Here is a 23897-nt window from a genome sequence, read left to right as displayed (position 1 = left end):
TTGTATGAAATGACAGCCAACAACCCTGCCCAGTGGCACAATCCCTTCTTCCCAGGTAGGACAGACGGCACATATATTTTCCTCTGAGTTACCTGACCTACTGGTGGAAAAACATAAATCAAGTCTGAGCAATACCTAATTGATTCCCCCCAATCTGTAGTTTGAGCCATGAAAAAAACCCAGAAATATTCGAACCTCCCCCATGATCCAAATATTCCATGGTTTTCACATCAACTGTGAAATCCATACACATAATGTCAACTAGGGAAGATTAAGGAGTAAGCTTTATTCTGAGGAATGTTTGAACTGAAACAAAAAAACCCAGCTTCCAAGGTTAGTTAAGTGATGAAGTGAAGCTGTGTCATTTGCTAACTGCTGCAGTCGTTTACGGCGAATATATTCCTCCCACCAGAGAACTCATCTTAGACAAAATACAACAAACCATTAACATTAAAAAAAAAAATCCACACACAGAAAAGAAGCAAATGTTTTTCTTGCCTCGTGAGGGTTTGAAAGCTCTGTGCTGCTGCCTTCTCGGACTTTCCACTGTCGTCACTTTGGGGGCGTGGATAAGGTGAGTAACTGTTTGAGGGCGGATTTAGAAAGAGAGTAACTGTTCCAGGGTGGGTCTAAAAAATGAATAGCTGTTCAAGGGAGCAACCTTTGTGGAAGAGGGGTGACAGGGCTGGCCACAAACCATACCCACAAGGGTTGGCGTGCGCTTGGTGTAGATTTCTCGTGGTGAATGTTAACGGAGGATCTTTACCTAGCACCAAAACTGACACCATGTGCTTGAAATTAGCCTGTGAGTAGCTCCAGCAACTCTTTTATCACTGAAGGCAAAGCCGCATCTTAACACTTTGTTGGATGGAGGATCATGACATTGATGTAGCTAGAATATATTGATTTGATGCCTTGTCTCTCTTAAATCCATACCTTGGGGACTAGAATCTGCTAGACTAATAAAAACCTCAAGTCAGAGAGGAATATAAAAGGAAAAAAAAAGCCCACTTCATTTTGCATTAAAATATTTGAAAAATTGTTCAGCCTCCTATACAAGACCACAATTTAAAAGGAAGGTGCATAACTGCACCTAAAAGTGAGTACTACATAGTTAGTATGTATCTGAGCACCTGGAAGTGTTTCGGAGAAATATGGTCCTGAATCTCCGCTAAAATACGGGAAAATAAACAACTGCATTTGAGAGATGCTGAGATCTCAAAAGCAGAAGATCAGCTGATGTGTAAACTTGCAATGCCGCTTACCAGCACAAACCCCTTGCTGCTAAAAGCCCTGGAATCGAAACTAGAGAGAGGTACTCAAAATGTTTGCTGTGATTATTCACACAATGGCTCACAGTTTTTGGAATTAATGTCTTGTCACTGTGGTTCATGCGAACAGTTGTCTGAATTAAGAGAATACTCATCATCAACTTTAATCATAAAAATCTGCCAGCTATAATAAACAGTGAGGTTAGCACACTGTCTTAACAAAGACAACAGTTCATTTAATTTGGTCAGATAAAAGGAGGTCCTGAAAAAAACACAAACTTCATGGTTTGTGCAAGTCAAGGTAACACTGAGAATTCTTAGATATTTTTTTCTTAGGTATTTAAGACAGACATCACACACCAGTGTTGCTAACGAATTTTTTGGCATGGGTTTTATCTAGCAACAAGGAGGAACCTTCAGAGGAAAGATGAAAACTGTGCATTAGGAAGGCTTTTAACCAACTGCTTTCACTGTAACTCCGCTTAGCTGTCTTCACTTTTTCTGTGCTTATACTCCTATGCCAATGTCTCGGGCCTCTCTCACCTACACAGGAACACAAGTCCTCACCTCAGGAGGACCGATGGACTTTTGCTTAAGATCTGAGGTGCAAGTTAAGGGACTGTTTCAGCTGGATTGAGTCTCATTCCAGGTGCCCAAGCAAAACACGAACTGCATGGGTAACATAGGTAACTGCATAGGTGTAACAGGAACAGCTCTATCAAAACACCATGGTACCTCTTCCAAGCTATTTTAATACAGTAACTTGCTACTGTATTTTTCCACGGTTCCTTACTGAGTGGCATCTTCTAAGAACACTTCACTAAATCACACAGGAAACACGGTGTACATTTTTAAGTACAGATTTAGCCACGGGGGTGGCTTTCTCTGGAAAGTGAAAGGTGTTTCTCAACTCAACAGCCTAAGTCCAAGGCTAGATATCTTTTTAACAGTGACGTACAAACCAGCAATTACGGACTTAATGCAGAAACTGAGTGACATTCTTCCATCTTTCTCACTGTAATAGTCATACCAAATGACCGCAGAAGCCATATTTAGCCTTAATATCTAGAAGTCTGCTAAAGTCTCCTCTTCCAATGCTTTAAAACATTCTAAAGGGATTTGATAGACAAAGCAAAAAGCAGCAGCATACTCATTCATGCATGAGATGTGCAAAAGTTTGAGCTAGAGTTCTAGTCCTGGTCTTTTGGCACAACCTTGAGATCACTTTTGCAGGAAAAAGAAATGGCTTGTGACAGAAAGGATGCTTTTGAGCACCTCCTTTAGGAAAGTAATTAAAATTAATGTCCCCCGTAAGGTATCTCCTTTCAGTGACGTAACATGGCCAGTGTTTCTAAAGTATGTCATTTACCGTCTTCCGGAGTCAGGGCTTATCTGGGCAACATTTAAACAGAATATCAGGAATACCGGCTTATGCATGCAGCTTTGTATCTAAGTTATCCTGTATGATGATGAGAGGCATCCCTTCTGACTGAGTTTAATGTGTGTGAGAGAGCACAAATGAATGAAGCAATGATTAGGGGAGGAGCAATAAGAAAGGCAACTGTAGTAAATTAAGTTGAAGAAACAGAGAAATATATTTTAACAAACATTTCCACTTAGGCCATGTCAGGAAAAACGAACCCTTCTAAAACTAGATACATTTATACACATTTAAAATATACTATCAACAGGACAATACACTGTTTGCAGGGCATTTTTTTGTTTGATTGACCAAGTAAAGATCCCAAACATTCTAACCCTGAAAGAACTGCATTTATTTAATCTCTTAACTACTTTTCACTTGGTAGGGTCTTTGAGCTTTTCATTTCCTGTCACGATAGACAGAAGTATTAAGAAAAACAAAAGAGTGAAGAAGAGAGTCACTCCTCTTTTCCTATTCTTTCAAGAGCTTACTCCTGTGGAATTTTAATCACCTTATTTGCAAGGCATAAGTAATAGTAACACAGTGATGTACTAAACTATTTAAATCTCTTTCAAAACAGGTGACGGTCCTCCCTCACACCTTTCAGGCTAAGGGGCAATCTCGACCTCTCTTTAATGACAGCATGTGCAAAACTCTACAGATCTTCACAAACCTGTGAAGAGGTTATCTTACTACAGAAAAGTTGACTTCTCTGTCGACTGAAGAAGTAATCCAGAGCCTGTTAAGAGTCAATGGATTGACCTCCCTTTGGATTAGTGCCTGCATATTTAATTTGCTTTGCCCTACACAGAGTGTGCTGCTGTGGAGGAATGTGCTTTGTAAAGCACCAGCCTCCTTATTCTGGTTACGTTCTCCGAAGTTGAAATCCTACAAGAAAATCTGTGTACAGTGCTGTCATGGTGTGCATGCTGGTGAGACAGCAAATATTTCCTTCCAAACCTGAGCAGAATGTTGAAGAGAAGCTCTGCAGTGCTCCATCCACCTCCCCTATGCTGGGAAGAGCTATAAGCCGAGGAAGAAGTGCTTCAAGAGACTGGATAAACAGCCGTGCACTGTGCTGATCTGCTTCTTGGGTTTTCAGCAATTTCAGAGAGAGCGCAGCAGTACGTAAGGACTTGTGACCTGGACAATCCCGTGGTGTCTGCTCCTCGTCAGCCAGGGAACAATTGTCAGAACCTATGTCGGAGACATCGGACCTGCCCGAGTCCTTCTCTGCTGCCATGGAATACTGATCGCATGAATCAAACTCAGTCCTAGAAAGATCCTGTTCATCTACACTGAAGTTACTTTCACTGTATCTGGATCCATAGGACCGGGTCTTGCAATCAACTGATAAGAAGTTAGTTATATCTGGATAGACTACGGTGTGGCTTCTCTGAACAACATCTGGCTGGTCAATAGTTTCTGCCTCTGGTTCTCTATAATGAATCTCTTTGCTTTCATGTGCAGTTGGAGACGGCAGTGAGTTTTTTTGACTTTCTGGATTATCCTCTGGAGTTGTCTGTCCCATATCCCCTTCCAAGGTGGTCTGACCAGTGTCTGTGGTAACACTAATGCTAATGTCAGGACTCTTCTCATTTCCTGACTCCCAGGAAGGGTTTTCTGAGGACAGGATGCGCCTCTGCCACCTGAAGTCAGCATCATTGATCTCCATGGAGTCCCTGCTTGTCTCGGTCCCATCCTTCAGTTCTTCTAAGTGCTGGAGCAGCAGCTGGGTCTGCTCTTCACTAAGACCCCTCCCTTGGCTCAGCTCATCTAATGCTCCAAGCAGGGCAAAGACGCAGGACACTGAAGCATAACATGCTTCAATACCACCTTTGATGCACGCTTCTGTCATCCCATCCATGATACTACAAAAAAAACAGAGTTTATTTAAGTGATGCAGCACATACAGTAAGCACATGTCACTATCATCCAACACCATCCCTCCGTAACCAGAAGAAATAGAAGTGAAATTATCCTGTAAGACTACTCTTGAGAAAGACAACTAGTATTAGAACAAATTACTTCTCCCATGTGGACTTGGCCATTCTGTACAGGGAGTGCCAACCAGGGAAACAGTTACCGTGCATTTGTACCAGCACACACAGCGTATTTTCCCTTACAGGCAAGAGTTTACACTGACAAAAACCCCTCAACACCCAACTGAAGCTAAATTCAAAGCCATCTGTGTCCTGGAAATTATCTTATCTGCAAGATACGATCTTTACAAGAAATGAGAATCTTTCTTGCTCAACCTGACAACGTTTAAATTTTCAACTACCTCCTCTGACTTCCTCCTGGAAATGTACCTCTAAGTAACCACACAGTTATTTCATTGCAAGGTTAGGGACCCAAACCCAAGAATTTCCAGCTGTAAACCAACATATCTGGGTATTTTAGCGAACTCCACAAGGCAGTTTTCTATGCCTGTACAAACAGGCGCGGACTTGATGACAAACTAGTAAGAGCTTTTACCCCTCTTTCCTTTTCACAGCTTATTTAACCAGGGAGATACCCTGGCTCATATTCGGGTATGCTTCTGAAGGTACAACTGTGTAAGTGTTCACAGGTTTAAGAGAGAAGAAGCTAAAGGAGGAAACAAAGCGTACAGCTTGAGAAGATCCAGATGGGATTTCCTTTTAGAAATAGACCTCTTCCTGGATTCTACCTCAGAAGAGCAGGGCCCTGCCAAATCGCAAAGGCGCCGAGGACTGCCAAGTATCTGAAAGGAAAGGAAATGGAAGTTACTAGAGGATTACCTAAGCATTATTTAAACACAATAAATGAGTCATAGTTCTATCAAGCCCTGGAACTTGAGGTAGCAATACCGTAATTCCTCACAGCAAAGGAAAACAGCACACTGATGTTCTACATATTAAAACTACCTTTCCTCTTTCTAACAGCAGAAAAGCAGATAGAGAAGACCAGAATAATCAACAAGAATCGCATACAGAATGTTCTCCGGTGCTTTACATTTTTGATTGAATATGTTTTAACTGATATCTCATGAGACAATCTTTATGCCTAGTATGTTGCACCAAAGGCTCCCAGCCTGCTGGGTGCTGTCCTCTTAATGCCCACCAGGAAATATAAGGAGAAGGCTTTACAAACAAGCCCATATTAATAAGCAGAAAGAGGCAACAGATACGTCCTGCAGGAAACAACATTAGACTAAGCTTTTCCTAAAACTCTATTTGTCATCCTGCTATTGTTTAAAACTAGAGGAAGACAGGTGCCACAGTGACTGCCAGCTCAGACAACAAGCCAGTGGGTGGCTGCATGGTGTTAGAAGAGAGCTTCAGACACAAAACAGCCTAGGTATGCACAAGCTAGAACAAAAATTCTCTGAGAGGAACCACGGCTCCTACCAACTATATATGTTGCCTTGTGTTCCAAAACATGACAAGAAAGTTGCACATGTGAAATGGAAGAGCCCATGATTTCAGCTGCTGCTCTCAGAAGTCTCACAGTGCTCCAGTTCTAGTGCTGTCAGAGGTACTGGGCAAGGGGCCAGAATGGACTGGTCTTGACAAGGCTGCTTAAGACATCGGCAGCTTTCTTGTGGCGATTCTAATACAGTTCAAGGAAACTGTATTCCAAAAACCTGGCACGTAATCAAAGCGTCTATTCACCTTAATACCTGGAATACAATACTGTAAGGATTAATGTCTCCTTCTAGCAAAAGCAGAGTGGGGAAAGATGCCAAAGAAGTTGAGAACTGGATCGCTATACTGTATCTCACCCAAAAGAGCAGTCATGACTCAGTGATAAGATTCGCTTCATGCAGGAGCACAGCATGAACACCGACAGAGTTGCCATAGCAGCTTGTGCTATGGAGACAAATATAGCTATTGTGTGTTTGTAATACCAAAAATATTTGTCAGGTTGGCTTAACACTGTAACAGCTGCGCTCAGAAAGGGAGATTTCAAACACCCCTAGTACTAAGGTATGGAATGGACTGGTATGCACCTATCAGCAACATTTACTGTTAAACAAACATTTTGCTTTACATGTCCGGATTCGCACGTGTCATTATCCCACCTCTTTCATAATTTTGATGGCTTCTACTCGGTGCTGAGGTGGTGGGTAAAGCAATATCCGGTGATAGAGAGACTGCAGCACAGGTTTCATGGATTCCACTGATCCCACCAGTCGAACTAGTTCTGCTGCAATATAATATATGGTCCGTGCAACAGGCCCACTAAGGGCAGGTGCTGTGGAGGAACAACCTGAACCCCGGCCATGATCAGAGATCCCTGAGGAAGGTGAATCAGCCTCCAGGCAGACACTGCTGTGGGCAGAGGTGATAGTTTTGTCATGGATTGGATTTCCCAGGATTACTACTAGGGCTGGACAGAGTTGCTTCCTGAGAAAGAGAGAAGTAGCAGATAGTAACTGGAAAAAAATAGTATCACAGGATTGAAAATAGCCATAAGTGAGATACACTTGTTTTAATGATCAGTCAACAGCAGTGGTTAGAAAGAACAAAAGAAATTACACCAGGCTTTTTTCAACTCCCAACCACCAGCATGCCAGTGCACATGGAAATACTTCTGGGTGCTTTATAAACTCTGCACTGCTTTTGCAAGTTGCTGTTGCTGCACAGTGCTGTCCTTTACAGGATAACATCCCTGCCTCTTTCATCGGTTGCAGTCTATTGCAAGGCAGAAATTCTAGGTTTCTACTGCTGAGTGTTTCTTCTTCAGTCCCACTTGGGAGCTTTAAAAGAACCTGACCAAACAAAAAACAATCTATGTTAACTAAGGACCTGATGGTCCATCACTGAACTGCACATGCAGGTTCTTCAGTAAGTACCCTTAGCTGTGCGCCTCTGTTTTGCTGGCTTTTGAGGACATGAAGCCCTCTACAGTAACTCAAAGTGTGCATTGTTACTTCTGATATGACACTGTACACTAAAAATGCCATCCTTCCTTCAAGTGTCTTTAGGCATGAACATGCAAGTTAAGTGATTCCACACCAGCAGATCACTCTTCTGTGGAACCACAGCCAAAACCAACTCAGCACTTTGCTGTTATTTCAGCTTTGCACTCAAGCACTTGACATTTTACTTCAGTCTGCAAGACCCTAATTTAAAAAGCCAAGTGCTGCATAAGAATGCAGTCCCAAACCTGATTTTCACCCACATGCCTCAGAGGTTCAAGTGCTCAGAGCAAGCATGCAATGACAAGTAATGATTCAGCATAAAAAAGTAACACAGACTCATAGGTAACTACATCTTATTTTCTCAAGATTTTTATGCAGTCCAGAACTTTCACTGCTTCTCTTTAAGTGCTTGATAAAGCAGCTCAGATTCCTGAAGTCGCAGATTGAAAACCAGCTTTTACTCAGACATCAAAGAGTGACTTTGAGTCTGCTTATTCCATTTCTTTCTCTAGACGGATACACCTCAAAATATATCAATTCTCTGCTTAAGAAATGTGCCTGCCTTGACACAGACATAATCACAGGTTGCAACAGCAACATATTCCCCACACATTCTAGTCCCCTCAAAGTGCTTCTGTATAAAACTGAGAAGACTGTCAGAAGAACGCAGAGTTAAATCTTTTCTGCTTCCTTGTCTTCTGTTAAGAACTGACTACAAAGTGCCAGCCAGAGGGAAAGTTGTGTGTGCGTAGGCAACAGCTGCTTAAAGAGCAGAGACAGCTATCAGTTTGTTCAGAACTTCACTAGACAGCTATCGGATTAGTGCTTGTACTGCAACGTAATTCAAAATGATGTCTGCAGTCTAAACTGTCTTCCTAGTGTTTTGGTGGTTTTTTTTCCATGCCACCTTAGTGGGAGGATTTATATTTCTTGGCAGCCATGTAGGTTAAGAAGTCCTGCCCCTGGTGGCTTATCCTCCCTACACACAGTTACAAAAAAATTGTGGATTTTCAGTGTAAACTGGATAATCAAAATGATGTAAATTTAAAACAAAGCAGGAAGTGTTTTAACCAAGAACATTTCAGTGACCTCACTTACAAAATGGCCCCACAGTCAGTCACAAAAGCATAAACAAAGGTTGGGTGAAATTCAAGGGCAGAAACTTCTGAGACGGATTTGCCATAAAAGAGAGAATTCATATTTACATTAGAGCTCCCAGAGGCCTCAACACAGGGTGCCTGTGCAACACTGCCAAGCGTTATCAACCTTAAGACCTCCTAGCCCAGCAGCCACTGATTTTCTTGGGACAGCAAAGGAACTTATGGGTACTCCTACATGTTGCATCCTTAGAGTTGGTCCAAAGTCACACACTTCTGTTTCAAAGATTATAAAGGATAAAGGCACAAGAAACTCATTTGTCACTAACAATCACATTAATGGTATCTTTATTCTTAACCCAAACACCCACCAAGCTCACAGGATGAGCATGGACCACAAGGAACTGCGTATTACTTACATTCTTGCTTTATTACTATGACTTAGTTATCCATATGCTATTAAAAAAAGCACTATTGCAAACAAAAAGAGGGAAAAGGATTATTTCAGGTGTCCGAGGTGATGGTATGGAGCAATTTAGAAGTAGAGATGAACACTAAAAACATCAAACTTTTCTGGTGAAGATGAAGAGGAAGCACCATGAAGACCATTTAGCCTCAGCCCTTATACAATGCAGGTCATAAGCATGTCTGGTCATCAGCACACAATCTGACATTAATTTTGCTTATCTTCCTGTACTTCTGCACATTAGACCAGTAAGAATCTCCACAGCACCTTCTACAGTAAGCAGCGTATATAGTGTGTTTAATGCCACACATGGATCTGAATTCTTGCAGGAAGCATATGAGACTTTCTGTTCTGGCTAAATACATCAGTCTTCATTACAGCGATAATTCACTACAGGGATGTAATGTACTGGCTGGGCATCAGGTCCTGACCAGTCTTGCATGAGGCACAGAATGAACTGACAGTAGGTTAACAGCAAGCTCTGCTCACATCTGGAGATTTATTACAGGTTTGTTTGCATGGCCAGGGGGAGGAGGTCCTTTTCTACTTACAAACTGAGTATCTGCATTAGTGTTCAGGCGTACTCACCATATTAGATCAGTGAATCCTTTGTGATGGTGCATGCTGGGAGAAGAGCTGTTTAACATGGAGAGGATGCACTCCAAGTAAAGAAGCTGAAGTTGCCGATTGTCACTAGCAAAGAGAAAAGGTGCCATTCACATCACATTAAAACAAAGGTTATTTACTTTTCTAAACCAACTGCATTAGAGCACTTGAAAATTATACTGCAGTTTAGAGCAGTGATTTATTTTGTGTCTTCTTATGGATTTACAATGGTGTGATCACCTTTATCATCCCATTCATTTTGTACTGAACATACTCAGTGATTTACTACTTAAAAAAAAATCTACATGAAGAAAGAAGAAAACAGAAATAATTACCCAAATTCAATCTAAAAACTTGAGGAGGAAGGAACTCTTAAATAGAGGAAAAGGAGAGAACCAGAATGTTTTGGACTATCGAATAGTTTCTTTGGGAAATCTAAAGGACATCTAGGCTGCTCTCTTTCTGTTTTTTTCTCTTTTCTTGGTGACAGCCACAATGGTTCAAAGGTCAATGTCTACAGACAGAAAGTCATATGGTGACACGGCTTCCTCTCAGGGCCTTGCCAGTTGCTCTGTCAAAACCATAAACACAAAGTGAGCTTCATGAGAAAGAACTTGAAAGATCCTGCAGACACCTGGAATCGATACACTCATAACATACAATGCGCTTGTAGCTACTCTTGGAGTTAGCTTTCAGGAGACAAGCAAGGATGAGGTCTGCCTTATGAAAGGAGCTCCCCGTGCCAACTGCACTCACGTGCCTATTTTCGCTCTAAGAAGACTAGGATTTAATAATTCTTTTTTGGGCCAAGATGAGAGCTGGAGGAATGCAATTTCTGATGTATGATGGTAGGTAAAGGAACGTGTAAAGAATGGATTTGTCTTAACTAAACTTAAGTAATGAGAAACATCTGCTCTTCTGTCACTGCCTGAATTCCTGTTGTTCACACAGGTGAATTTTAATCCAAGAACAGTGCCTATTTCACATGCCAGGCAGAAAATAGTGAATCCTGAGGCTCAAAGCTAGATTTCTTACTCTGTGCTGTGGAGTGTTTAGAACTGCTGGCTGGTTGTATACTCTATGCTGCTCTTCTGTTGCTGTCTGAATTCCTTTTGTTTACATAGATGAATTGTCATCCAAGAACAGTGCCTATTTCACATGCCAGGCAGAAAATAGTGAAACCTGAGGCTCAAAGCTAGATTTCTGGCTCTAATCTATGGAGGGTCTAAAACCGCTGGCTGGTTATGTATTTTAGAGGTGATAGCCTTTTGCTCACAACAGTCCACACTTATCTAAAAAGATGCATATATTCCAGGTGTATTTGTCTTCTTTCCTGGCAGCTTTTCTTACAATGTATCTTAATGCAGTTCATCAACATCTTGCAGCTGACGCTTGCATGGGCATGCACAGGGCATCTGTGCACTCTTCATTGCCCTGATGCCTCTTACTACCGAACTGTTTTCCTGCCAGTAAGAAATGAATATTGCACTCCTGCACACCTCAGCATAGCTGTTGTGTGGAATTTGCTGCCACAAATTCACCAAAGTCACCAGGGTCCTGAGAAAAGTTCACCTCCCTGAACTCTTCCTCATCACTCATGGCTATGCCTCCCTCAAAACCCAATTCTAATAACCCTGTAATTTAGAAGGAGGAATTAAAGTAATCTTCAGACTAAGAAATTAAAACAAGCAGTGGAGCATAATAAAACCTCACTTCACTGACCTGGTGGTTAGAAAGTTAAGTTGCTGCCAAGTGTGTTTTGAAGGAGATACTGAAATTGGCCTTGAAAGAAATAAAGGCTTTTCATTCAGGGAGTTAGCTCTTTAACAAGCCATCCTAACTGAAGTTACTTTCCTTAGATTCAATCAGAATCTTTCACTAAGCTCTGACCATAATTAGAGATCCCACCAGTCTAGGTACACAATTACAAGTGTGGAGTAAATCATGGCTCAGTGAGCATTTTTAAGTCCTCTGAATTTCTTATTGTACTTTATCTACAGCATGCCTCAATCTGTTCTAATTCAGTACAGTTTTACGAGGGGATGGGATTGCAGATAATTTTAAAAAATTCTTTCAGTGATTTTGAGAGATCCTGCCAGGTAGTTTAGATACTTCACAAAAGTAATTCAGGGTGTTTATGATTTGGTGGACGTTACTTATCACAATAGCTGTTTATAGCTCCATGCGGGCAGCATTTGATAGAAAGAATTAATCTTTCAGCTGTTTTTACCACTTGGTATTGTTAGATACACACTTTTGAAAATGTCTTGGTTTTGTAACTATGCACAAAACTAAAAAAAAAAAAAAATTTCCTTTAAAAGATTCAGAAAAACGCTTTTGTTTTCCCAAATGCTGACATGGATTAAACACTGCCAAGTAAGGCAGCCTTCCCTTTCAAATCTTGCTGTAATTAGAGACACTCATGGGAGGAAAGCCTACAGAAGAACTGCACACGAAGACGTCTGTGCTGTCTTCAGCTCTGGTAGGTCCTAAGCCATAGGCTTCTTGAAAATGGCAAAACATATAAAAGGAAATGCCACATAATTGCACTTCAGAACATCTCCCATTTCCCTGAGCTTGTCCCAGGCTACTTGCAGAGCCATACAGGCCAACCAAAGAGACAACGTTATGCTTCATTTAAAGTAGTTTCAGACTGGCTTTTTCACTGCCACTCAGGTGATTCGCAACTGGCAGCAGTAGCAAGTTACATCTTATCTTACTGATACAGAAACAGTATTATCAAGTGAGAACTTGTTTTTCTCTTAAATCTTTCAAATTATTTCTAACTTCCTGTGGTTCTGTTTTTTAAATGACCGCTGTATGACGTTTGCATTGCTTTTGGTTGGTTTGTCATCTCTTTAACGTGTAAGGTTTTGTTTTTTTTTTTGGCTCATTTCTTAATAGACCATTAGTTGAGCTATGCTAGAATGCCACGGGTAGTAATTTTTAACTCATGAGTAAGTGTTTACTCTTACAGTACTGGCCAACAAGAGACTTTGGTATTTCAATGAAGTGTAAAACCCTACTGGCCATAATAAATGCATTTCAAAGTTAGGCTCAATGCATTTACAAGTAGGTACAGTGTATGATATTCCTAAATTTCAGGAATGCTTCGGTAATGTGCATTATTTCAATCAGATAAATGCTGCCTTTCTAAGAAGGACATATTACTTCATTCTGCATATTCTTTCTGTTAGGTTTTTCCATGTCTCTCATAATTGTTCTCTCTACAATGGTTGCTTTCAAGTCAGAGAAGAAAACTTCTCCTTTGACAAGTACTTTGCAGCTGTATGGAAGTTACTAACAGATTGGATTTACTGGAAGCTCTTTAAAGCTGAACAGTGTTCAAAGAAAGCAATTTAGCTTCTCATGTCAAGTGAGGATTAAATTAATGCATTAGGAACAATACTTCCTCTAATAAACACTTTGTTTAAGCACACTTCCGCTCCATAATTCCAGAACTACAACAGTACAATCACACATATCAGTGAAACTCAATCTCTAAGTAATAAATTTGAAATTATAAACTGAAATAACTCACTTTATGACAGCCTGGAGCTTCTCGCAGAGCACAGTGAGGACAGATACAACATCATCACAAAGGGACTCAGTTGAAGTACCTCCAAAAAGGACAAAGATCAGAGGCATTATATATATGTAGCTGGATTACAACCTCAATTCACTGCATGGACTTTCAGAGTTCGTCAGAGCTTCTATACAATGAGCAGGGCTGCCAAAATGCAGAGAAGATGCAGTAGGAAAAGTCACTGGAAAGTGATCTCCACACAATGAAAAAGCAGTACTGTTAAATCCAGAGAGACCACTGAGGGCTTACATGCACTTACAGGTAGTTAACTGAAATCCAATTCAGGTAATAAATACAAATAATAATACAAAGAAATACAAACAAATAATAAAACAGGATTGGCTCCAGTTCTTCTACACGGCAGCTAAACTTTCTGTATCTCTCCCTGCAGTTTGTCCCTGCTACACAGCTTCTGATCTTAAAAGGGGATGTTTGTGCACTTCAAAGACTTTAGCCTCCATCCACACAAGTTCTCCTGCAGAAATCCAGTGAGAAGGTCAAAAGCAGGGATTATCTTTACCTATCAGGGAAGATGTTGGAAGTTAAACCAGAATGGGAGTAAAAAATTCTCTTGTAAAATCACAATTTGGCGAGCGTGAACACTAATGATGTGCTTTCAAAAGCTGTCATTACACAAACCACGTCTCTAGCCTGAAATACAGTTACACAAATCATTTCCAGATTCCATGTCCTAATCCATGAATCTGTTTCAATTTAGGAAGTAAATCTACTTACTAAAACTTTCTCCAGAGACTGAAACTCCTTAATTACATAAGTTAGCACCTTGAAACAATCGTGTATTACTATATTGAGTGCAATGTTGTTACCATGACCCAAATAAAGACATGACTGAAAATATCAGGAGCTAACAGGTTTGTCTCAGTTCTTACCACAGGTAACACAGAGAGCATCAAGTTATGGAGAAAGTGAGAAATCCTGAAGATGCAATTCCTGTGACATCAAACAGTACTGTGCTGATGAAAGAAAAGTGAAGAATAAAAAAGCTGAATTGGAAAGTCACTAGAAAAGTGTTACAGATACCTTGGTTCTTGAATTTGTGCAAGGTGTCATGGTTTTCAATTGTCTGTTGAGGAAAAGACAAAATGGTGTAAACCAGGGCAGGGAGAGAAAACCACTGTAGAAGCAATACTTTAACAACAGTTTTCTGAACAAATCCATGTCCTCTACCAGTTTTGGTGGTTTTGCTCATTTGTTGGGTTTAAGTGAAGCTTTTGCTTGCATCTCATTGAGCTGAACTAGGATTTCTTACACCTAAACCAACTCAGTAATAACTAGGCATGTAAGTCACATTAAAAGTAACAGAGTCCAGATTTCACGAAGTACTTAGAAAACAAATCATATTAGTATTAGAGAGTTATTCACATTGCCACCATTAATGTTACGGTGCCAAGACAATTAATGTCGGTCAGGAAATGGAAACGACCTCTTAGATCCTTTGGTTCAGCTGCAGTATAGGATTCTTCCCATCAGTGCACCAAGGGGTCAAGCCAAATTCTTCTCTCGAGCACGAACAACAAACTGCCAGGAACTAAACGCAGCTCTCATATGCTTTCTCCGACTTCTCAGCTAAGGACACAACTAACAAAATTCAGCTTTCAAATCCAAACTGTAATTTCAAAACTACTAGTGGGCTTGTTGTTTTGTTTGGTTTTGGTTTTGCAAATGTTTTGGCTAGTTAAATGAACCTACTTAGACAGACAGAAGATAAGTTTAGTTAAACTGATTAATTCTGGTCTGCAGTTGCTCATTAGGATAAAAGTAATCCAGTCTACTAATCCAAAATAGAAGCGATCATCTTAACCCAAAACAGATGTAAGGAAAATAATCTCTACAACTACTGTCCTTAGAATTTCCTAATGAATAGAAACTGACTTTTACAAATAATACTTTTTTGATAATTTGACAATATACAAAGCAGCACGAATGAATGAAAGAAGCCAATGTAATTTTGCATATGCCAAGAACATTTACAGTTGTGCTGACAATGTGCTGGGCTTTCATTCAAGTGGCTCTCATGGATAATAAAGAGAATTTTTTTTTGCAAACAATCAAGCATAGAATTTCACGAGTTTAAATTACCTTCTATAAAAATGTAGAAGAAAAACCTCAATAGACTTTCCTTGGTTGAGAACTTGTTTTGTTTATGTAAGTATTTGTCATGCAAAAACTTTTGGCAAAAGAATTTCAATGAACCTTAAGAAAACAAGCAAACAAAATGAAGAATGGAAAAAGAGAAGGCCAAGGCAGCCTGACATGACAACAAAGACTCTTGTTTAACGGAAGGAGAAAAAAAAAATCAAAATCAGCCAAATAGAGCTGACAGCGTGAGAGCTACGTTTCTGATAGACTGCTCTGAGGCAGCAACAGAGACAGAGCCCAAAAAAGCTTTTAAACAAGATTAATTGTGCAAGTGTCAAATAGAAGCCGTAAGGCACAACAAGCCGGTACAACGCACTGCATTCAGAGAAACAAAAAGGTACGCAGCCATGGACATGGAACCATTTGTTGATGCCAGAAGGCTCACCATGTTTTCTTGCTTTTGCCGTAACTGTAAAGTCAAGTCACTCAACATTTGGCTGAGGGTTGCCCGCACAGCGGTGTTAATGCTCCGCTGGTGACAGCTAGATACATATGTCTCAATGCAAACCTGATAAGGAAACAAGACAGCAGTACATACGTATGAGCCATAACTTACCAGTGACACATTTGAGGAGGATACCAAGGTCTCTCCCATGCAGAAAGTCAGCCTTCCTTACTATTTCATGTTGCTATATTAGCACATTAGAAGTTTTCTTGGATATGGAAAACTGAGTAGCACGTAGAAGCCACATGCAATTCAGCAGTCTCACAGCCGCAGGAACGGCAGGGCAGAATTGGCAACGTCTCCTTCTGCCAAACCCAAGTGATTTTGGCACTTGCCTTGCTCTGTAGATCATTCACTAAATGCTGCTTCAATTATTCATTTCTAGGTACTTATTTGTAACTATCACTCTGCAAGTCTCTATCTGCAATGTAAAAACCCTCCAATTCTTTAAGGTTGTTGCTTCTGTTTTACAGGTATTTGCCACTTTTTCTATAATTAATTATTCCATACTGCAGCTCATCTGAAATCCTTTGAAGGCCTTTCCTAATACAGAACATACAACAGCACTTCACCATAAGTAACACAGATGATTGCCTTTTAATAACTGGCAATCAAGCCGAGGGTTCCTCAGCTCAGAGATCCCACGGGAGCCAAGGCAGCAATGGAAGAGCCCTGATGGATTATCCAGTCCCAGCTCCATTCCCTGCTGCTGGGAGCGTTTTTGACACTGAGCTATGACCAGAGTTGTGTTTCACTTTGCCCCAGATGATTCTATAGAAATAGTTGCCAAAACATAGAGCAGCTGGGATCACAGGGACAGCAAACTGCAAAATGCAATTTCTATCTTTGGGCAGATATTCTGTGGGAGGTGTTGGTCTCTAAGAGCTGCTGTAACTTTAGTAACCACTGTAACTACTGCACAGTAACTACTACGGGGGTAACAGTCTTGATGGAGCTGAGTGGCTTTGTGACAGAACTGTACAATACAATCTTCTCAGACAGTGATCTGAAGAAGCAGTTCTGGTCCTTCTGCCTACAGTGAACTTTATCATTAACAGTGACCATAAAAATCCCTCCAAAAGTAAATGACTGTTAACATATTTTTCAGTCTTTGTGTTTTTATTCTGCCATCATTCATATATATATAACTAGTGAGAAGAACCATGAATAGAGATGTGAAAAATAATTTTTAAAATATAAGTATATATAGTATAAATTACATGCATGAGTCAAATACATAAATGCATGTGGTGTACGTTTTTGAATGAGAAAGACGCTATATGATGTCAAGCCATTTTTATAGTTTCCCAATGAGGATGAGTTTTTAAGAGGGAAAAATCAAAGAGATCTGATTACATAGGCTAATCAGTATTGACATGGGCACACGGACAAGACTCTTGATCGTTTCCAGCTCTTACTGAAATGAAACCAAGCTATTCTGTTGACTAAGAAAGAAAGGCTGTGGGCTTGAGGCTACAAAGATTAAGACGAACATGTTGCTGGCACACTTCTTCATTTATCAGAGTGAAGTGGAAAACAATGTAGGTGTGTTCCTAAAACTCTTTTGACCTCCTTGCTTCGGGCAACCTCACATCTCAGCATTTCAATAAAGCCACAAGCACAAGAAGTCATAACCCAGTTTCTTGAATATGAATGATATCTTAGGTGAGTGTTCCAAGACATCACATGTGGAAGCTACTTAATTATGTCTCTTGCCTTATTTTCCCTTATTTCCCAACTACACTAAGAGGTAGCATTCCAGACCTTTTCGAGGGTATGTATGTCGCTCGTTATCTCATGCTACAAACACTTTGCAAAAAAATGAGACTGGTTATCCCCTTTGTCAAAACACGAGAGCAGGTTACAGTTGTACACATTTGCAGGATGTAAGGGACTTAATTGACAGCATACCTCATTCTTGTTGCCTTTTCTCAAGATTCCAAGATCCCCCCCCAAAATAAAGGATTTTATTTAGCTTGAGATCAATCAGTCAGTGATGAAGGTGGTCTTGTAAGTTAAAAGAAGGCCTGGGTCAACTCTGCCCATCATTCAACTATCACCTAACAATGTACAGCCCTTCACAGAGGCCAAACCATTCCACTGCTGCTGAGATTGTTCTCATGAGCCGTAAGCCTTTTTCTAGAAAGAGCATCTGAATTAATCGACGAAACACCATTCTTAGAGGCAGGCTGACTTTCTGGAAAGAGCATGTTTGATATCTCCTTCTTCCCTCCCCTCCCCATGCTGGCTAATGAGCGACACTACTGCCCACTTGAGTTCCGGTCTTGCAGAAAGGCTGTTCTAAAAAATGGCTGGGCAAGGTACCTTTTGAAAAGCCATTGATGAAGAAGCATCAGTAAAAATGTGAGAGCTCAGGGCCCCAAGGAGGTGTGCAATGGACATTTTGATCATTTCATGCATTCGGGAACTTCCAGCTCTATGGCATGCAAAACACAACTAAGAGCAAAACACAGAAGGGTTAGCCAGTGAAACACAGCAGTGAAACAAAACAAACCTCCAAAAGGTAGATGGGAGTAACAAATATACACATAAAAGACACTACTGCCCACTTGAGTTCCGGTCTTGCAGAAAGGCTGTTCTAAAAAATGGCTGGGCAAGGTACCTTTTGAAAAGCCATTGATGAAGAAGCATCAGTAAAAATGTGAGAGCTCAGGGCCCCAAGGAGGTGTGCAATGGACATTTTGATCATTTCATGCATTCGGGAACTTCCAGCTCTATGGCATGCAAAACACAACTAAGAGCAAAACACAAAAGGGTTAGCCAGTGAAACACAGCAGAGTGAAACAAAACAAACCTCCAAAAGGTAGATGGGAGTAACAAATATACACATAAAAGCAGGAACAGCATGAACTACATTTTCTTGCAGGGAACTAGGCAAGCATGGGAAGGCGCACAAAGCAAGAGTTAGTCTCTTTTCAATACTACTAATACTTAATCCACAAAACACATTACTCTTCATGTTGAATGCTTCCTTAATTTGAAACTGTTAATATTCAGAAAGATTTGGGGTGCCATTATTTCGTACACATGAATTGAGAACGATCAAGCAGTGTAAAATGGCCAGACTGTAGCCTTGTTTGTCAAAGACAGTCCTCAGAGAGTTCTACCAGTAATGCAGCCAGCACCTCTCTGATTCTGCAGTGGCCACACTTTGCTACAGAGGGCAGGCTAGGAAAACTAAGGGACTGATTTGGAAAGAAATGTTCAACAGCAGGGCATTGGAGCAGAAAGGTGCCACCAAAACTGCCACCTTTCCCTTAGGGCAAGTCAGAATAAATGATGAGACTAAGCAAATGCTGAACACAGAAATAATACTGTTTCCTACTGCTTATACATTGCAGACTTCAAGATGCAAACACCTATTAAAGCACGTTAAAGTCTGCCTTACCTAAAATGTAGCCAGGAGGAACCTGAGGAAGCATCTATGTGCCTTGCTATTTAGAAAGGCCTAGGCATCCACTGAGGCAATATTTTCTCCAGAACTGGGGAGCTGTGTGGCTGTACAGTGTGTACCTGTACCTTCAAACACTCCGAACAGAAACGCGCGTGCTCTGTATTACAGCTTGTTCCAGTTGCCTGAAGGAAAGTCTTGTTTGCTTTGCTGGCACATCTCATCAGCCTGCATCAGAGCTTCTGTCCACTTTAACAGAAAAGGGACAAACTATCATTGTGCTAATTTGTACTACTACACCAGCAAAGGTTTTTAAAAGCCAGGTGAGCCTTTTGGGACTGAAAGTGAAGTGTAACTACCAAGAACAGCAGAGTTTAACTCCAATCTGTGAAAGAAAACTGTCACTTTTAAGGATGCTTTAAACGAATAACAGCCCTGTTGCTACCCAAATTTACAGGGAGAACAGAAAATATGATTTTTTATAGAGCTTATAGCACAAAGAGCATGACTGATTGACTATTTCCCCCCAGTCTTAAAGACTGAAAACTGAAGGGTTTAGAGCCATTAAACACTTTTACCAGCAAGTACTTTGTCTAAGCTAGAGCTCTTTACCTACAGCAAGAGACGCACTAAGCTGAATTTATCAGCTTTTGCCTTGCATGTTAGGAAGCTTGCTGAGACAAAACTGCAGCATGGGAAACTATCTATATTCTCTTCAGTTTGGTACATCAATGTAAAGAGGGTTTAACAAAACTGAAAAAGTTGTAGCTTGCTTTAAATAAGTGTAAGATGTCCTCACTGGTATACAACCTTTACATTGGTCCACGGACATTAGCTCTCCCCACACCACATTAACTATAATTTTATGATATGTTCTGCAGACAACAGCATGTGCTGCACAGGAGGATAAAGTGTTCAAGTGCATCTTCCCTAACCTGAACAAACAGCCTTGTGGCTTGCTACACACTGTACTAAAAGTATAACTCATCTACAAAGGCTCACTTAACAGATCTGCAAGTGTTTTTCTACAGCCAAAGCTCCTCTACAATTTAATTCAGACTGAAATCTAATGGAATAAAGAGAGAAGAGAGACTCACCAGGACACCGCCATATATCTAGAGGTGAAATAAATCTGTTACTTGGATGTATTAGGAAGAAGGTTAACACACAAGGCTAACATGGCACATTGCGGCACTTGTGCTAACATGGCACATTATGGCCTACACATCTCTCTTAAGGAAATTTCATTAATTTTAGTCTTGTACCAGGTAAGGAATCAGCACAGTGTTGTTTCATAAAGAAGTTTCTCTATTGCAAGAGGCAAAGTAAAGTAAATATGAGGAGCAGTAAATGTGCAACAATACAATTGTCATTCAGTTTCCAAAAACGCCTTCCCATGCAAGCCCACCAACCCTGCCCAGCTTGCAACTAGTACTTCACACCACACATACGGTAATAACAGTCCTTAAGATGGTAATTGTGATTTGGACTAGTTCAGTTCCAAAGGCTGTATGGAAGAGGGTACCCCCCTAGAGGGAGTCCCCCGCTCTAGGTAGAGGGGAACATAAAGTGACACAAGCAATGGTATGACAGAGGCACTTACCTCAGCAATCTTCAGCACTGAACTCCCATTCAGCTCAAATGTGGAGGTATATGTTATACAGAGCAAGACCTTGAATCAAACGAGAGGGAGGAAGGAAAAAAATTAAGTTTCATCCATTATTGCCTCCCTTCATCACCCTTTTAGCTACAGCTCCTTCCATTTTTAAAGCAGACACCAGAAGCTTCTCAGCACCAGGTGTTACTGGGATAAAGGAGATGGCACAATCAAGTTGCTTTCTCCTGAGAAGCTGCAACTGTTGGCCCTGGAGATACAGCCCAATAGATTATTTATCACTTCCTTCTACATCTGACCACAGAAGGAAGGACAACCCAGTAATCAACTCTGGCCTTAGACTCAATAGCCAGAACCCACGCATATTTTAACCACAAGCTTTGCATGATTTATAATCAGTCATTCCATGCACTTCGATCAATATAACAAAGGAGAAAGGAAACAATGCATAAAAGTTATTACTTAGGTGACACAGATACATATATATTATGTGAAAAAATCCATTATTACTGCTTGACAAGTGGACTTCCCAGACTAGGATATTTCCAGTAAGTGTATAATAATAATTTGATAATGATCAGCTAAAAAACAAGTCATAAGCCCCAATTCATGAGGGAAGGTTTATCCTGTCTCAAACTCATCAGGAGGAACAAGAACCAAAAGCCCATCCAACACCTTACTTTGAAAAGAAGGGGAGTGGGAACATGTTGTGATCTACTAGGAGTAGTATGATGGGTGAGTGAGAGGTGCCGTGGTGTGATGCCTTTAGTGTCTGGAGGTGTCCTCCCTCCCTCTCCATCTTCCTTTCCAATCCCTCCTGTCCCACAGAAGACTGAGAAAATCTGAGCTACTATCCTCACTACTTAAAGCATAAAACCCCCCCAGTGCCAGAATCTATGCTTTGCTTGGTCTGAAATAGCATAAGTTTCTTGGGATAAGTGTACCAGCAAACACCAATCCCATTTACACTAATGTGTGGGTCTCTACAACTTCTCAGCCCCTAAGAACTGCTGCTCTCTGCTTCACAAGGAAACACGGGGCCTCAGGTAAGTTAGCACTACTGGCTGTTAACCACTTCTCTTATTTATTACATGCTTTTCAGTGGTACTAGGTTTTTGTTTTACGGCAGCTTCTGTGACAGCTACTAATACACAACAGCCTGGGGTAATCTCCTTAGCCCAGAATGCAAAACAGACAGCTTTGCCACAGAGTGTCTGATCAGAGCTCGCATGTTAAACAAACAACAACAATAACAACAAAAAAAAGGAGGTAAAGGGATGCATGATGGAAAGATTATTGCCCTTTGTTTCTTGTAAAGCATTTTTCTGACTTTGCATTGTGTCGTGCAGTTTCCACATTATGGTAGAACAGCAAAAAATTATAATGTAACAACCTGAAGCAGTAAGCTAGATCACCTCTCAGGTGCAAGCTGTGCCTTCTCTCTAGGCAGCGATGATCTTTAGAAGCATCTCAGAGCCTTCGTAATGAACAAAAATAATGCTGATCTGTGTGTTAAGAGCAGCAGACAACTCTAATACAGCATTGCTCGGCATGCTGGAGCCACTGAACACCCATCATTACCACTGAATCTCTGCTTGGGAGAATAGTCCTCTCTGCAGTTATTTTGCACAGGGAGCGGGAAAAAACCCATTACTGGAAAGCAGGCATTTAATACCTGGAGGGGAATTTGAATTCTCTGTACAAGAGCAGGTTTGAGCATTAGCTCCCTGCTCTCACAGGTACAGACAGAAGAGCCTGTCTGCAGATGAGTGTGCTGTTTTCTGGAGAAGGACATAAATAACCTTCTTTGCGTTTTGAGAGTCAGACTGAAAAGCTTCTATGCACTGAAATGCACTGCACCTTTACAAAGGTTTTTCTAAGCAGAAAGACTGTATTTCACTGCAGGATGTTACACCTTACTCCAAGGCTGGTTTGGTTGGTTGGCTTTTGTCTTGTTTTGTAAATAAAACACCAATCAGAAGCCCAGTCCTATTCTTACAGATGATGGTTTTACTATAGAAAGTGTTCCAAGAAAACCAATATGTAACAGCAATTTTACATTTGTCTACATATGTTATCTTGCCTTGAATCTCACTCAGTCCTTCACAAATAGAAGCTGAGTAATGTGGATTAATACTAGAGGTAATGAGAACAGAAAAGAACATGCTACTCTTCTGAAGTACAATGGTCCTGGACTATAATCTCTTTCTTAGATAATTAGCATTTACATTTCAAGCAAAGCAAAATTTCTGAGACAAATTTCTTCTTCACAGTTTCCCATTTCAGTGAAATGGGCAAAATAGGTTTTCTCATCTTACATAGCCTACTTCAGTATCACGAGGAGAGAAACAAGCTGTAAAGTCCTTGAACTTGCTGGAGAAGGAAATCTAATTCTAATTACAAATTAGTAAGAATGCTGTACTTTATATTTCTTTATCTGAACTCTGCGAATTTCTCTGCAATTAGCTGCATTTGCTGGCACATGGCCAAGTGTCAGTAATGAGGAACAGCGACACCCTTTTTCTTGTCCACAGAGCAAATCCTACAGAATAGCTCAATTATAAAACCCCTCAATTATCTCAGTTAATCAGCACATAAATTAAAATGGCTGTTATTCTCATCCGCTGCGCAGTCCATACCTGCAAAATTTGAAACCTCAAAACCAAACAATGTTTGTTTGGCACTAAGTGAACTCTAAACTACTGGCCAGTGTCACAGGCAGCTGCTGGGCCTCACTTCCTCAGCTGTTAACTCCCCTGAAGTTGTACTGACATTTCTAGGGGTTGTGAGAGCTCAGCAGCAGGCTAAAAGAATATATTCAGTGTTTAAGGAAAGATTGTTAGTACTCCACATACACTGCTGTGTAAAACACAGGTATAGCGCACAGCTCATAAACCCAGGGACAGACAACTGCCACCTCCCACTGAC

At 40.7% G+C, this 23897-nt stretch overlaps 1 protein-coding gene across 1 annotated transcript in view; it reads right to left on the bottom strand.

The window, feature by feature from the left end:
* The window catches only part of KIAA1244 (KIAA1244 ortholog), an 87887-nt gene that overhangs the window by 31470 nt on the left and 32520 nt on the right, over positions 1–23897 (bottom strand). Inside the window, exons 5-12 of the mRNA XM_010132843.1 lie at positions 20958–21026; positions 15883–16005; positions 14379–14421; positions 13293–13371; positions 9734–9838; positions 6740–7064; positions 5307–5419; positions 3655–4565 (exon numbers count right to left, since the gene is read on the bottom strand). Of these exons, the coding sequence (XP_010131145.1) occupies positions 3655–4565; positions 5307–5419; positions 6740–7064; positions 9734–9838; positions 13293–13371; positions 14379–14421; positions 15883–16005; positions 20958–21026 (1768 nt within the window). The remainder of the gene's footprint in view (positions 1–3654; positions 4566–5306; positions 5420–6739; positions 7065–9733; positions 9839–13292; positions 13372–14378; positions 14422–15882; positions 16006–20957; positions 21027–23897) is intronic.

The sequence above is a fragment of the Buceros rhinoceros genome, unplaced genomic scaffold, assembly GCF_000710305.1.
Source record: "Buceros rhinoceros silvestris isolate BGI_N320 unplaced genomic scaffold, ASM71030v1 scaffold7773, whole genome shotgun sequence".
In the NCBI taxonomy this organism is placed as follows: domain Eukaryota; kingdom Metazoa; phylum Chordata; class Aves; order Bucerotiformes; family Bucerotidae; genus Buceros; species Buceros rhinoceros.
This window is presented reverse-complemented; position numbering and strand designations above follow the sequence as displayed.